The sequence below is a fragment of the Diabrotica virgifera genome, chromosome 4, assembly GCF_917563875.1.
Source record: "Diabrotica virgifera virgifera chromosome 4, PGI_DIABVI_V3a".
Classification (NCBI taxonomy): domain Eukaryota; kingdom Metazoa; phylum Arthropoda; class Insecta; order Coleoptera; family Chrysomelidae; genus Diabrotica; species Diabrotica virgifera.
Genome location: NC_065446.1, coordinates 213,014,609 through 213,030,225, shown reverse-complemented (window position 1 = coordinate 213,030,225; position 15,617 = coordinate 213,014,609). Strand labels below are relative to the sequence as shown.

The 15,617-nt window shown below is 32.2% G+C and overlaps 1 protein-coding gene across 1 annotated transcript in view; it reads left to right on the top strand.

The window, feature by feature from the left end:
* Positions 1 to 2,002: 2,002 nt before the first annotated feature.
* The window catches only part of LOC126878426 (prostatic acid phosphatase-like), a 49,359-nt gene continuing 35,744 nt past the window's right edge, over positions 2,003 to 15,617 (top strand). The window contains exon 1 of the mRNA XM_028279907.2: positions 2,003 to 2,155. Coding sequence (XP_028135708.1) covers positions 2,075 to 2,155 — 81 coding nt within the window. The 5' untranslated portion in view covers positions 2,003 to 2,074. The remainder of the gene's footprint in view (positions 2,156 to 15,617) is intronic.

The window sequence follows — 15,617 nt, the reverse complement described above, 5'->3', positions numbered from 1 at the left end:
TATAAATCTATATTAAAACCAGTGTGGACCTATGGTATTCAACTTTGGGGGACAGCCAGTCAAACTAACCTAGAAATACTGCAGAGATTCCAGAACAAAGTCCTTAGAACAATGCTGAATGCCCCTTGGTACGTGCCAAACTATGTGATAGAGCAAGACCTCAATGTGCCATCCATAAAAACAGTAATAACAGAATATTACAAAAAATATTCCAAGAGACTAGAATCTCATCCAAACGAGTTAGCCAGCAACCTCACTGATGTCCACAATGATGTACGATGCCTGAAGAGATTCAAAGTAGTGGACCTAGCAAGAAAATTCGAATAATCTGTGATAACTAAACTTTTAACTTGTTTTAATTTAAATTATGTAAAGAGGGTGATCACTGGATCTCCCTCTACAGGTCAAATTTTCAATTTTTGTCAAAGAATTTACCTATTGTCCTTATTTAAGGACAGTTTGTAAATATTACAACAATAAAAAAAAATTCACAACCGATTTTAAAAAATTTTATATCGCTGGATAGGTAAATGACCGTTTTTTCAAGTTACAAAAAAATATACTGGGTGTTTTAATAAAAAAAGTCAACAACGTTTTTTTTTAATCCGCCATTTTTTATTTAAAAGCGATATAGAAAATAGATACTTACTTAAAAACTGGAAAAAACGATCATTTACCTAACCAGCGATATAAAAATTTTTAAAATCGGTTGTCAAATGACTGAGAAATTAATTTTTAAAATGAGAGATGCAATGTGAAAATCACATAACATAATATCAATTTGCTTAGTTATGTTATTTAGGTATGCGATATCCACGTTGCACCTCTCATTTTAAAAATTAATTACTCAGTGATTTGACAACCGATTTTGAAAAACTTTCTTTCAACTTACAAAAAAAATATGCTGGGTGTTCCATTAAAAAAAGTCAACAACTTTTTTTTCAAAAATCCGCCATTTTTTTCGTATTTGGAAGCGATATAAAAAATTCAATCCATTCAGACAAAACTTTTACAAAAATAAAACATTTCAGCGAAAACCGCATATTTCTATCCTTAGCCGTTTAGAAGTTATAGGCAGTTAAAATGGGGGAAATATAAGTGGACACCCGGTATAATATGAAAAAATGTTTGTCCGACAATTATGTTGGGCATTTTAAGTCCGACACGTTTTGAGATGTTTTAAATCCGACACGTAGAACATGTTAAATGACAGGAATAATATTGATGATTAGTAGCAGTCTGATTTTTGCATGAGCGTTTAATAAAAGGGTAACAAATCAATCGGAAATTCTGTCCGACTAAATGGGACGTTTTCGTAGTCTGGCGTTTGAAACCTGTAATCTGCTTTACAATTAAAACTTTCCGTGTTCCAGTGTTCCTATATATCAAAGTTTGTCCGACTAGACACCGTTAAGCTGTTAACAAATTTTCAGCTTGCTATTAATTAACGTTTTTTGGTACGCGGGGCCCAGGCCTATAAGGTAAGTTAGGTTCAATCGAACTATTTTAGGTCCCAGAATATGTGGTTTAATTTATGCCTGCTTTTTTGTTTGCCTGTCTGCTTTCAAAAATTGCAAATGTTAGGCTGTTTTGTTAAGGTTTTATTTATGTCTATTGATACTCTAGTTAAGACCAGGTTTTCACGAGTCAGCTCTTTGTTGATCCATTTTTCTTAGTTTCCACAGTAACAGTTTAATATATTGGGTTTTACAGTATTTGACCAGGTTTAACCTTGAATCCCGGCCATTAACAATTTGACTGATTAAATAAGGTAATAATCATTTAATAAAATAAAGAATTATAATTCTTTTATATATGTCAAGGGTACCAGAAGGTTAAGTTCAATTTAATCAAGTACGTATGTTAGAAACGGAAAGAATAAATATAATATTATATTAAAACAATAATTTTTTTATGATAGAGTCGTGTAGTAAAAATCAAACAACGTGAACAATAAGTCCATAATTTACTAATTTATCTTTATTAGCTTAGTGTTATATTCGCATGTTCATAATAAAAATTAACATTAAGATATAAATAAATACTCAGAAAAATCACCAGCTCCACATCCACAATGGGTGTCCTAACTTCAGGTCTCTTCGTTAGTTTCCTGGGGATTCTTGGAGTCAGTGCTGAATTAATAGCTGTTGTACAGGTTAGTAAGTTAAACCTTGAATCATGTCCAAATTTATACAATATACACTTTATTAATGCTGATCTAGCCAGTTATTATGTTAAACTTCACTTTAAGTAATTTTTAATGTTGTTCTGAAGCTATTTTGTGGCATTTTTATTTTGTGGCATTTTTACAATTTTAACTATTTATAATGGGAAGTAAGCCACAATATTATTAAAAAATGATTTATATTAACGTTTTTCCTGGGGATTCTTGGAGTCCGTGCTGAATTAATAGCTGTTGTACAGGTTAGTAAGTTAAACCTTGAATCATGTCCAAATTTATACAATATACACTTTATTAATGCTGATCTAGCCAGTTATTATATTAAACTTCACTTTAAGTAATTTTTAGTGTTGTTCTGAAGCTAATTTCTTGTGGCATTTTTACAATTTTAACTATTTATAATGGGAAATAAGCCACAATATTATTAAAAAATTATTTGTATTAACGTTTCGACGCCCAAATCGGGTGCCGTTGTCAAAATACAAAATACTACTAACATAAACAAAAATTTCGTTGCTTAGTAAAAACAATTCTTCTAATAATTTATTTAGTTTGACTCATTTATATCGGCAATTCAGATACATATGATACATTCTAAAGTATAAGTCTTTAAAATGATATTGCCAATATTTATGTGTTGCGTTCCTGGGACGACTTTACTGAAAGATAGTTCATTCGATTATATGAAATCAACCCCAACTCAAGAATATCCGTCACAAAAAAATCATAGCATGTGATCCGTCTTTAAAAAGACAACCACATGCAACGGTGACATTAAAATACTCGCGTTAGAGATCTCATAGTAAATCACGAGGGAAAACCAGGAAAAACCTCGTGATATTATCAGTAGTAATTGCACAAGAGCTTTGAAATTATTGAATTTTTTCCGAGTGACACTTTGACAGTTTTCACGAGCCGAAGGCGAGTGAAATTATATCAAAGTGTCACGAGAGCAAAAATTCTATATTAATTTCAGAGATCGTGTGCAATTTGTTGCGATTATTTCATGAATAAAACTCTTCAAAACCAAAATTTAATTGTAATTTATTTATGTAAGTACAATGTACCATTAAACATAAATTAAAAGTTTTTATAAATATAATATGACGATTGAAAGTCATCACTTTTATAATTTTTAAAACATTAATTGTCATTAATGTCACTGAATGTATTTTTCGTAGCAACGAAGGGCATCTGACGTAATATGCTTAACGACGGGAGATTATCAAAAATTATCACCTTAATTTGCATTTCTGTAGCTTTCTATTGGTCAGAATCTCCTATGAATGAAATAATGATAATAATTTATCGTCGAAACGTTAATAAAAATCATTTTTAATAATATTGTGGCTTATTTCCCAATATAAATAGTTAAAATTTTAAGTAATTTATTTATACAACTACATGATCTTTTAGAAGAAATCTTTGTAACATTCCATAAATTCAAGTATCTATACTCAGGTACAAACAAAGGGGCGTTTTAAAATATTAACAAATTTATATATTATTATCTTCAATAATTTTTAATATTATTTGTGCTCGATATGTTCGATTGTATAAAGAAATCAAAGCTAAGGATATAAAGCGGTAATAGGGCCCACAATGACGTATGGTAGAGAAGTATGGATAACGAAAAAAGCAAATACGCAGAAATTGAAGAGATGGGCAAGGAAAATGCTCAGAGCTATACAGGGTGTTTGGTAAAGAATGGGCCATAGCTTAACCTTAGATTTCTTAGGTTCAAATAGATCGATTTAGGCTAACTTACTTTAGTACGAAAGTTGTTAATAACCGAAATACAGGGTGTCATAGTTAAACTTTTATTTTATTTATTCTTGATTATTTCCTAAGAAACATGGAATAATAACACAAAATTTGGCAAGCGGGAGTTTTTTGGGAAGAGAAATCTAAATTCGCTACCAAAAATGATTTATTACCCAGATGGCGCCACATACGCCTTTCAGCGCTTATTTAATAGGTTAAATTTTTTATTATTACCCACTCTACATACGTTTTGAATCAAAACTTTTATTCTCTTAATATTTTTACTTAAAAAAGGTATACCACATTTATCTCGATAAACTCAAGTGTTTTCGAGATAAACGTATTTTAAATCTGCGAGGCAACATAATAATTGAAATGAATTTCGACTCAATTCAAGCTCTCTGCTTAACCCAGGTATAAACATACCAAAAGGCACCGCCAGGAAAACATTCCACTTTGCGGTTCAGAGAGCCCAAAACGAGTTTTCATATGGGCTCTCTGAACCGCAAAGTGGAATGTTTTCCTGCCGGTGCCTTTTGGTATGTTTATACCTGGGTTAAGCAGAGAGCTTGAATTGAGTCGAAATTGATTTCGCTTATTCCCCGTTAGAGGGCGTTCTATCCATACTGCGATATAAATTATTTTATTTTATATCGACAGTCTACGGTCGGAAAGGTAAAAATCTGTCTTCCTTAGAGCCTACTTGAACAGGTAGACCTAGAAATAGTACTATCGGGGGATGGAGGAAGACAGATTTTAATCAAAACGAAACCGTAGATTTTCTTATTTTTTTAACATAATAATTGTTTGCATAATATCATTGTAGTTACACTCGAAAAATAACTTAAAACCATAAAAATTTACAAATTGTATCGCAAATTTCTTCAAATGGAATTTATGATGCAATGACATAAATATGAGAACTGGCACAATTATTATGGTTTCAAGTTTAGTTTTCGGGTCTAACTACAATGATATTATGCAAAAAATTATGTTGTATCGCAGAATTAAAATGCGTTTATCTCGAAAACAGTTATGTTTAGCGAGATGAATGTAGTATTGGTCTAAGAGCTGTGAGACATTTTTGAGTAGGTATTTTAGGCAACCTGAAAATTTTTCAGGTGACTCTTCCATGATAGCCTAATACAAAAATGCCGGTCTGGCTGGAGGGTAGCGGTTATTTTCCCCAAAAATCCCCCAAAGTTAAACAAAAGGGTAAAAATTATTATTACAAAAAATATCATTGACGTGACTTTAGAGAAAATTTAAATATTCAAATATAAAGAAAATAAACAGGCCATGCGATTTGAGGGCGATTTTAATTCTGTCAGATACTTGCATGGGAGCCCCAGGATTATTTTCAGGGGATGCATCTGAACTTCCGAAGATTTCATCTGAATCTGTACATACTATTAACGAGTATAAAATATACAACTATACATGCATAGCTATGTACATTCCTTCGGACAGGGAGGTGCAATATTGTTATTTTGACAGGGTATTTTTTAATATTAAAAATAAATATTCTAAAAAAGACAGGTTTTTTTGGTGAAATTTTCCAACTGCCAGGTGATCAAACAAATTACGCGTGCATATAAATGAAAACCGCTATAGGTAAGCAGTAGTGTGAGAAAGATCGTATACCGATAGCTATTCGCGTCCTCTGTTGTAGCTGAGCGAGTCCGTTCGCTAGAGAAAAATCACGTGACCTGGCGATATCCATGTTGTTGTTTCTCGAGACGTTAGAGTAATTATTATATATTATAGTTTTTTAAGTAACTTTTTCTTAATTAAAAAAAATAATACGTGCATACAATAGATTTTGCAAATATGATAGGAAAAGACAAATTTATTATTATAAATATATAGGTAGAAAAGTATAAAACTATAAAATAAATTAATTCTGTGTCCGAATCTTGTACTTCTTCGAACTCCTCATTTGGGCTTAAATATTCATTCTCTTCTTCTTCGTCAGACTCCCCTCGACACTAGATTCCTCTTTTAAATGATCTGTAAATAGTTGTAATATGTATTTAGAATTAATTAAAAATTAATTAGTGATTAATTAGTTGAGTTGCTACGTATTCTCCGTCCTTTTATACGGAGTCGAAGCCTGGACAATCATGGGCGCATCTGAAGAAAGACTTGCCGTTGTTGAGATGTGGAGTTATCGAATAATGTTAAATATATCATGGACACACGTAACAAACACGGAAATATTAAGAAAGATGAAAAAGGCAAAAGAAATACTCAACACTATGAAGGAAAGGAACATGAGATACTTTGGTCATATACTAAGAAATAAAAAACGTGATGTGATTGGTTATATAAGGAAAAGTATTAAGCATTGGTTATATAAGTAAGAATACGTAGCAACTTAATCAATTAATCACTAATTAATTTTTCATTAATCCTAAATACATATTATAACTATTTACAGATCAGGTAGAAGAATCTGAGTCTCGAGGGGAGTCTGACGAAGAAGAAGAGAATGTATATTCATTTTAGCTCATTTTTCTTTCCTTCATAATGTTGAGTATTTCTTTTGCCTTTTTCATCTTTCTTAATGTTTCCCTGTTTGTTAAGTGTTTTGTCCATGACATTTTTCGATAACACCATATCTCAAAAATGGCAAGTCTTTCTTCAGATGCGCCCGTCATTGTCCAGGCTTCGACTCCGTATAAAAGGACAGAGAATACGTAGCAACTCAATTAATTAATCACGGATTAATTTTTAATTAATTCTAAATACATATTACAACTATTTACAGATCATGTAGAAGAGGAATCTGAGTCTCGAGGGGAGTCTGATGAAGAAGAAGAGAATGAACATTTAAGCTCAGATGAGGAGTTTGAAGAATAAGTACAAGATTCGGACACAGAATTAATTTAGTTTATAGTTTTATACTTTTCTATCTAAATATTTATAATAATAAATTTGTCATTTTCTATAATATTTGCAAAATCTATTGTATAGTACGTATTATTTTCCAGTAATAAGTGTGTACGAGCATTATCCATTGTTTCTTTAGAGAATTTGGATGGAGGAGTTGCACTTCCCCTCCCGTCATCACTAATAAATCCAGATAATGAATAGCGTTTCTTTCGACAAACTAAATTAATAAAATTGTCTGTTTCACCAAATGTGTTGAGAAAACAAGTTTTGCAAGTTTGCATTCGTTTACCATCAATTTCTAAGAAATATCTGTTGGTTGTAAGTCTATATTTATGGCGATTAGGGTCTTCTGTTCGAGGTCTACTGACGGCTTTATCAACAATCTCTACCAGTGATCTAATGTACGCTGCTCTTTTATTGTAGGAATTTAATTGCCAATATTGCTTAAAAAGAATAAGTCTCTTTTCATCAAAAATTTTAACTCGGCACTGTCGTCTACAGTTTGGCAAAGGCAACATATTTCTTTCTCTTTGTCTCTTTCCACTTTTAGTGGTGAAAGGCAGTCCAGAACTTCGTTTTTCCTTTCTTTCTCGGCGAACTTTTCTAGAATCATTTTTAATTCCACGTGTTCTAATTCGACGATTAAATGCAACAGACGGTCCTGCTTTATCTTGAGAATCAGTTTGGAGAAGAGGTCTACTATTTCCATCGTCTGGCTTAATGGCACGTTAAGCATAAGTCTGACTTATGTAATTTTTTACTGCAAAATTGGTAGTGTAAAACTACATAAGTCTGACTTATGTGATTTTTCACTGCAAAATTGGTAGTGTAAAACTACATAAGTCTGACTTATATTACACCATATTTTGCCCACCCCATATTAAATCATTTCGACTAATGTGTATATACACAATCATTTTTAACCTATTTACGTTTCGTTATTGACTTATATGACTTTACACAATCATGCATTTGTAGTTATTATCGACGAATATGACTTAAAACAAAAATGCGATTTTTTGACTTATGTGCTTATTCGCACTATACGTAGATATAACGTAATACATAGTATGTACACTAAAAAACAATTTTTATTATAAAAGAAAAATCATGTTTTTAATGTTATAGAAAACGGTTATACCTGTATTCTAACAAAAACTAAAGAAGAAAATTCCAGTGTTTAGCTGGTGTATAGCTTTACACCATAAATGAAACAAATTAACAATGTTGCAAGTAAAAGCTTCTTAAGTATGATATTATATTTTTAATAAAATTTTAAAAACTGTCCAAATAATTCTAATAATAATTTTTAATAATTATCATAGAATAGAATAGAATAGAAATATGCTTTATTGTCATGAAAAATTTAACAATTTTATAGACAAAGCTTACAAGAATCATAAATAAAAACAATAACAAATACAATTTACTAAAATTATACAAATCGTCAATATAAATAAAACATAATAAAGTCAAATAAAAATCAGTAACAATCTATTGCAAAATTTAAAAAAATTGCAAATTGCGTAATCTACCTTAAGAAATTTAATAAGTAATTTATTAAGTTATGCTGCTGCATATGACACTCAAATATAGATTAAGATTCTACTTATACATAACAATACTGTAATTTCTTAGTTATTGGTTAAGAAACTCTGCTATTGAATAATATGGTCTTTCAGATAAATAGGCTTTAGTCATTTTACGGAACTTGGGGAAAGATGTTGCAGATTTAAGTTGTAGAGGGAGATGGTTGTATAGTTTTTTTGCAGAATATAATATAGATTTCTTTACTAACTCACTGGACGGGATCGGTAAATAGATGTCAAAAGTAGAATTTCTGGTGGAATAGTCATGTCTAGGTCTTTCTGGAAAAACATGTAGATGTTTACGAATTAAGCAAACAGTTTCTAAAATATATAAAGAAGGTAATGTTAGAATTCTGTGATCTTTGAAGTAGCTTCTGCAATGTGTTGTTCTTCTGACGCCAAACAGATATCTGATTGCTCTTTTTTGCAATTTAAAATAACATCGGATTGGGCAGCTGTACCAAAACCCCAAAAAGGCAGACCATATCGAAGATGGGACTCGAACAATGAAAAGTATGTTATTTTGGAAGAGGCGAAATCCATTTCCTTAGAGACAGATCTTATTGCAAAGCAAGCTGAGGATAGTTTCTTGCTTAACACATCGATATGAAGGGACCATTTAAGGTTGCTATCTAAAAAAATACCAAGGAACTTTACAGAATCAACGATACTGATCTGGCTGTTATGAAGAGGTAAGGGTTGAAGAGTTCCTTTATAGGGTAATGCTACTGTTTTGTCTACGTTAAAAGAGAGTAAATTAGAATCTGACCAGGATTTTATTGTGAGTAGATCAGAAGTTTTAGAAGCATGAAGAGTTGCGATATTTGAGTTGCTCCAAGTGATACTGGTATCGTCAGCAAAAAGAAAAACTTTTCCATCGATTTTTAAACTAGTGATGTCATTAATAAAGATAAGGAAAAGTAGAGGACCCAATACTGAACCTTGCGGTACCCCACATACAACATTTTTGAGACTAGAGTCTGTATCATTTGCTCTAACCAGCTGTTTCCTATTTTCCAAGTAAGACTGAAACCAGTTCAAAGAAATACCTCGAATTCCATAGAAATCTAGTTTTTTTATCAAAATGTCGTGATTTACACAATCAAAAGCTTTGGCATAATCACAAAAAACAGTGGCAGTTTATTGTTTAATGCTTGATAAACCTCATGTAGTACAGAAAACATGGCATCGGTGGTACATTTATTATTTAAAAATCCAAACTGATTTTGTGATAAAATCTTGTTATCAACGAGAAAGGACATAAGTCGGGCTTTTAGGAGTCTTTCAATAATTTTGGAGAGTACCGGTAGTAATGCAATAGGTCTATAATTGCAGGCAATAGATTTTTCACCACCCTTATGAAGAGGAATAATGATGGCCGTCTTTAGGCACTCTGGAAATTTACCTTTCTCAAAAGAATCATTTATTAGAGAGATGAGGACTCCCAACACATTGTCTGGGAGATTTGAGAAAATTTTTATGGATAGTCCATCGGTACTACAGGAAGATTTGCTTTTGATACTATTGATTGTTTGGATCAGTTCAGATTTACCAACCGGTCTTATAAAGAATGAATTCGAAACCTTTCCTGAATTAGGGAGATAGGAAATGGGATCTTGTTGTGACACAATAGTTGATGTTATATTTTTACTCACATTAACAAAATATTCATTTAGATTTTCTGGGTCTGGAAGGGAAAATGTTTGAGCTGTGTGAGTTTTATTTCGAAGATCGTTTATTATGGACCAAGTTTCTTTTGCAACACTTTTGGAGCTTCTGAGACGATTTTGATAATACAATTTTTTAGTCGATTTTATAAGTTTTAAATAGATTGCCCTGTACTTGGTGATATATTCAGTAACAGAGACGTTGGTAGTAAATTTCTTGATATACAGTAGTGAACGCATGTTTTTGGCTGATATGCGGACACCTTTGGTAGTCCAGGATTTGCGATGTTTTTGCTTAATTGTGATTAAAGGAAATGCTTTATTGAAGATACAGACCAGCTTATTCAAAAAATCACTGAAATTATAATCGACGTCCATGGAAGGAAAGTGCCACTATAACGATCAGATGGACACGAGGTCATGAAGGCTGAACCAGAAGGATCAGGACGATATTATCCTTAGATGGAATAAGGAATGACCGAAGATGGAAAGGTCCAATCGTTTACATTGACGAAACAAAGACCACGTTGCTCAGTCGGAAGAGATGTGGGCATGGTTCTTTGTGTTGGGCTTCTGTTACAATGAAAGGTGTTAAATGAATAAACAATGGTATGCGAATAGAGCTAATGAGACGAAGATAGATAAAAGGTAAATAGATAACATTAACTGCTGGTTTGACACTTGGACTCTAAGGAAACGGAAATACTTAATACTCAAACGAAAATATAGGGCGCCAGGTATTTTGACCAAAAAATACTCAAAGGAACAATAATTAACGAAACATAACACAACAATAACAAATTAGCAAGAATGCTACGACAAAACAACATTGTTCTTAGTCTTGAGCTGTAAATAATAAATAAAAAACGACATCGTACACTTTAACAAAACATTTATTAAAATACTCAATGAAATCTCTTAATGCTCACATAATATATGCAAATAAAACGTAAAAACGTCAACCACAAAAACAAAAATTACACAATAATTATTTAAAAATGGTTAACAAATTGCATATACGTTGGTGTATTCACCAACACCGCAAAACTAACAAAATACGAGATGTACCTATAATGTAAGTGAACGAATATAACTCTTATTAACTCAAAAAAAAATAAACTGAAGTTACTCAAAAAAATAAAAAAACGATACTCTAAATAAAACTTATTCTTACCGTTCACTTACAACAAAAAAGAAAGAGCTCTTTGTTTATATTTATACCTATCTAACAATACTTAATAACACTCTAATAATACTCAGAAAAATATCTACATAATGTAAATGTTTATAGTTTAAATGATCACCCATTTAAAAATAAAAAGATAATCATCAACTTCATACTAAAAGTATGACCTACTTTTCAGAATGTCACTATCACAAACTGGGCGAAAAATTTAGGTCATTGAACTTATTTCACGAAAGAACACAAAATTGTCCTTGCCCTGGACATAACAAAGGCGTCTCTACTAATTTCTTCAATAAGTAAAAGATGAGTGACTTACTTAAAACATCTGTTAGAGGGTAGGATGGCCCTTTGTAAGCCGGCAGGCTCTCAAGGTGTGGAAGATGGCCATGAAGAAATTCAACTTTACGACACAGTCGAAAGAATAATAGTATTTAACAGTGTTCATAAAATAGCAGCTGGACAACATAATGCGTAGGTGGAAGGTGGAAGGTGAAAGGTGGACCCTTTAAAAAATAGAAAACGCAATTGTACAATTATTGTACATACCAATAAACAATCATTAATACTCTTACCTGCCTAATCGGCGGGGCCCACAATACACGAACAAACTTGATCTCACATAATGACTATATTAACTCAACTCACAAATGATGCAGAATTTTGAGAATTTGTGGTTTTTATGAACCTTTGGCGTCCTTTGTTTGTGGTGGGGTTTTAACCAATCAAAATTATGGGAAACTGTGAAAGATATTCAAGAACAGATTTCCTTACCACTCGTAAAAGGGCTTAGCGAACCTAATACTTAAGACGAGTTATGGGATGCAAGGCCCATATCATTCACCAGAAAGCTATTAAAGTCTAATGTTCGACTCTATCGATAGCACATATGTGTTTCTAAGAAAAACAACGCCGATAGGGACTCTAAGATCTAATCAGTTAAGATAAAAGCGTGAAATGAGGGGGGCTAGACCAAAATCTACACTGGGAAAACTTAAACGTTATACAGCTTCCCCCCACGATTTAAACTGTGGTGCAATACCACTGTTTACAATCGGAGTCTGCAGTAAGCACCATATTCTGACCATCAAGCAGTAGCCTGACATAGTCGGTAGTCACCTAGACATACTAAAATAGGTTTTGGTACTTGAGGTGCTTGAACACAAGTGACCCAATCGGAAAAAGCTAATAATCAACAAAACTTAAACACCAAACTAAAAAGGGTTATCTCTATGATAAACTAAACGCAAATTAAACACAAAAACTAGGAACTATATATACAAGGATTACTCTAATTATAAACGACTAAGTCAGCAAACACCTACAGTGTTGCTTAAATCCTTAACATAAAACTAAACATTCAACTCGAAAGTCGACTCAAGGTATGGTTCGTTGACTCACAAGTACAACGACCAAAATGGCAAATATCTACACAAATGGCTCTAGCCAAACTAAAAAGGTGGAACATACCAATGTTGAAGTTTTGGACGCGAAAATAAGGGTTGCTCCAGCTCAACAAAGGCGAGTAGCCAACAAGGTAACGTAGGCAAACTTCGTTATGGTTGTCCCCTCAACCGGTAACTAGGTAAGCGTCAAGCAATGCTAAGATTTTGACTGCAAGATCAAAGCAAAAAAATGTCGAAATTTCAACAGCTGGTCGAAATTTTAAGACAGGGAAAGAAAACAAGTTGGCCAAAAGTTCCGTAAAAATCTTGTGGGGTTAACCACGGCGGAAAATTTTCAATCAAGAAACTCCCAGAAAAACAAGGAGTGTAATCACGACAAGATATGTCTGAATACATTATACGATATTATTATAAATAACTTTATTAATATTTACTCAACTAAAATAAAATCAACTCCATTGGAATTAACTCAAAACCAAACGCAAAATTAGCACAAGCAAACTCAATACAAAAATATTTGTCATAGTGCTTCCACTAACAACAAACAAACTCGAGTTCTAACAAACTCGACTAAACGCATAGGTGCCTTGGAGTCTCTCATCCAGGACTTTATGAGCTACACTCAAAAATTGCCACGAAATCTTTCATTCGGGACTTTAATAATAACAGACGCACTAGTTATTGCTAATGGTTTGCTTATTTGATTTCACTTTGCCGGTCTAGGACAAAGCATTTCGCAATCAAACGTTCTTAAAATAAGTATAATGTTCACAGAACACTGACTCAAAAAAATATTTACTGCTATCCCGATAACATGAACCGGAAGAGCCTAAACAAATTCAAACAGCAAACAGAATACAAAAGCAAATAAACACGAGTAACATATAAAATTACCAAAGCACAATTACTATCTCACGTAACGAATAAATTCGAACTCAAACAAAAGGAATAGAGAAGTTAGTAAAACATGCCAAGGAGTTCTCAACAAAGATATATAGAAAGAAATGAACAAAGGAAAGTTCAGATAATTGTCGAAATCTACCTTTAATTAGGACTGGAAGTAATTACGCATACTAGACGCCTTTCTATTAAAATATATATGATAATATATTATTATAAAGGTAATTTAGATCGTTAGGTTAAATCACAGGTAGCTCACAGGTAGGGAAGTATCACAATTTAGTAGGGACTGATGTCCTAAATAGATACGACATTTTATCGAAATAGTATTTTATGTAAGCCCCAAGAACAAAATTCATTCTGCAAACACATCTGGACCTAGTACGTGCCTGTATTTAACAAAAAAATTAAATTCTTAATAGCCGACACAAAATTGCCAAAACATTATCCTAATTCATTCAAACTAGCGACAGAACTAACAATAATTACTCGAATTCTTGTACTCTAAACAAAAATATTTGCATTATCTGCTACCTAAACATAGAAAATTTATATTCACTAGTCAAACTACTTGTGAAATATAAACAAGCAATAAGATGCTACTTTTTACATCTCATTAATACCTAAAATAGGGTCATAGCCCTTTAAAAATATCTACTATCAAAATAAGTGTATCTACAAGCTTTTGCGGTTGCAACATATGCTAAATAAAAGCTAATAAAAACATTACGCCTCTTTATCTGAAATTAGGGTCAAAAGACACACTTAAATACCTCAAGCCCTGACAGATGTTGTTATTGGGGGTGGGACAAGAATTTTGAAATGTCAACCACCTTATCGTAGGCTAGTCGAAAAATATTAAGATTACGCAACGGTAAACGAAGACTCTACACTGAAAAAAGGAATATTTTCTGGACTGGAAGTAGTTTTGTACCGAATAGATTTTAGAATGCTGATATTGGAATGGTAAAACATAATTTCTCAAACATATTTCACAACAGCATGCACCGAGGTCTTTCACTCGCGACTAATAGCTAATTGTAAAAAACAATTTCTGGAATGGACAGCTTAACTTCTTTCATTTAAGACTTAAATCACAAACCTAAAACAATAGCATGACGGAAAGCTGCAGGACTCTTTCATTCTCCAGACTAACACCACGCCATGACTAAAAACTCTCTAAAACCACTCAAAACATTCTGGTACTGAAAAACATACGATATCAACCAAATAGGATATCATCAAAAATACATAACCACATAAAAATCCAAAAATATACTGCACAGAAATCATTACAACAATACTATTCTACGAGGTCAGAAAAGATTGGTCATAAAACCGGACAGAACAATATCGTTGAACGACGAAGAAGCATGTACCTTAAAATTTTAGAAGACGACGCAATCATAATAGTGATAATTGCTACTTCTGAAAACAGTTACAAAGCATTTCATAACTCAAAAACGGTACCTAAATGCAATAAAATAAACGCAACACAGTACAAAAAAATATACCGCAACACAATACATATACAAAAAATATAAAAAGTAAAATGCACAATAAAACGATATAAAGCAAACTACAATAAATCACAAAAGTTGCAAAGTACGGCACAAAATAAACGTAAAAATCAAAAAGTTAAACAATTACAACTTCTTTGTGATTTGCTACAAAAAATACACAGCTCAAGATCTAGATACCTTTACCTTAATTAGATACATAGCAAAAGACGTATCCCTTTGACATAAGGAAAAGTAATAAAAATGCTCAAATTTACTCAAGTAAAATATATCTAAAGAAAAAAGATCGATACTATACTATATACTTCAAAAAATGATACTCTAGAATTCGAAAAGGCAGAAATGAAAGTGTAAGGTACTACACTGACATTTAAATACAATAAGCGGAAACAAACAAACTAAAATGTGTCAAACTATTATTATCTATTAGCAAATAATAACACGAAAATATATTGTCAATAAAAATAGCTGCAAATTAGCCAAACTTGAACAAAAAAAGAAAATCAGGTCT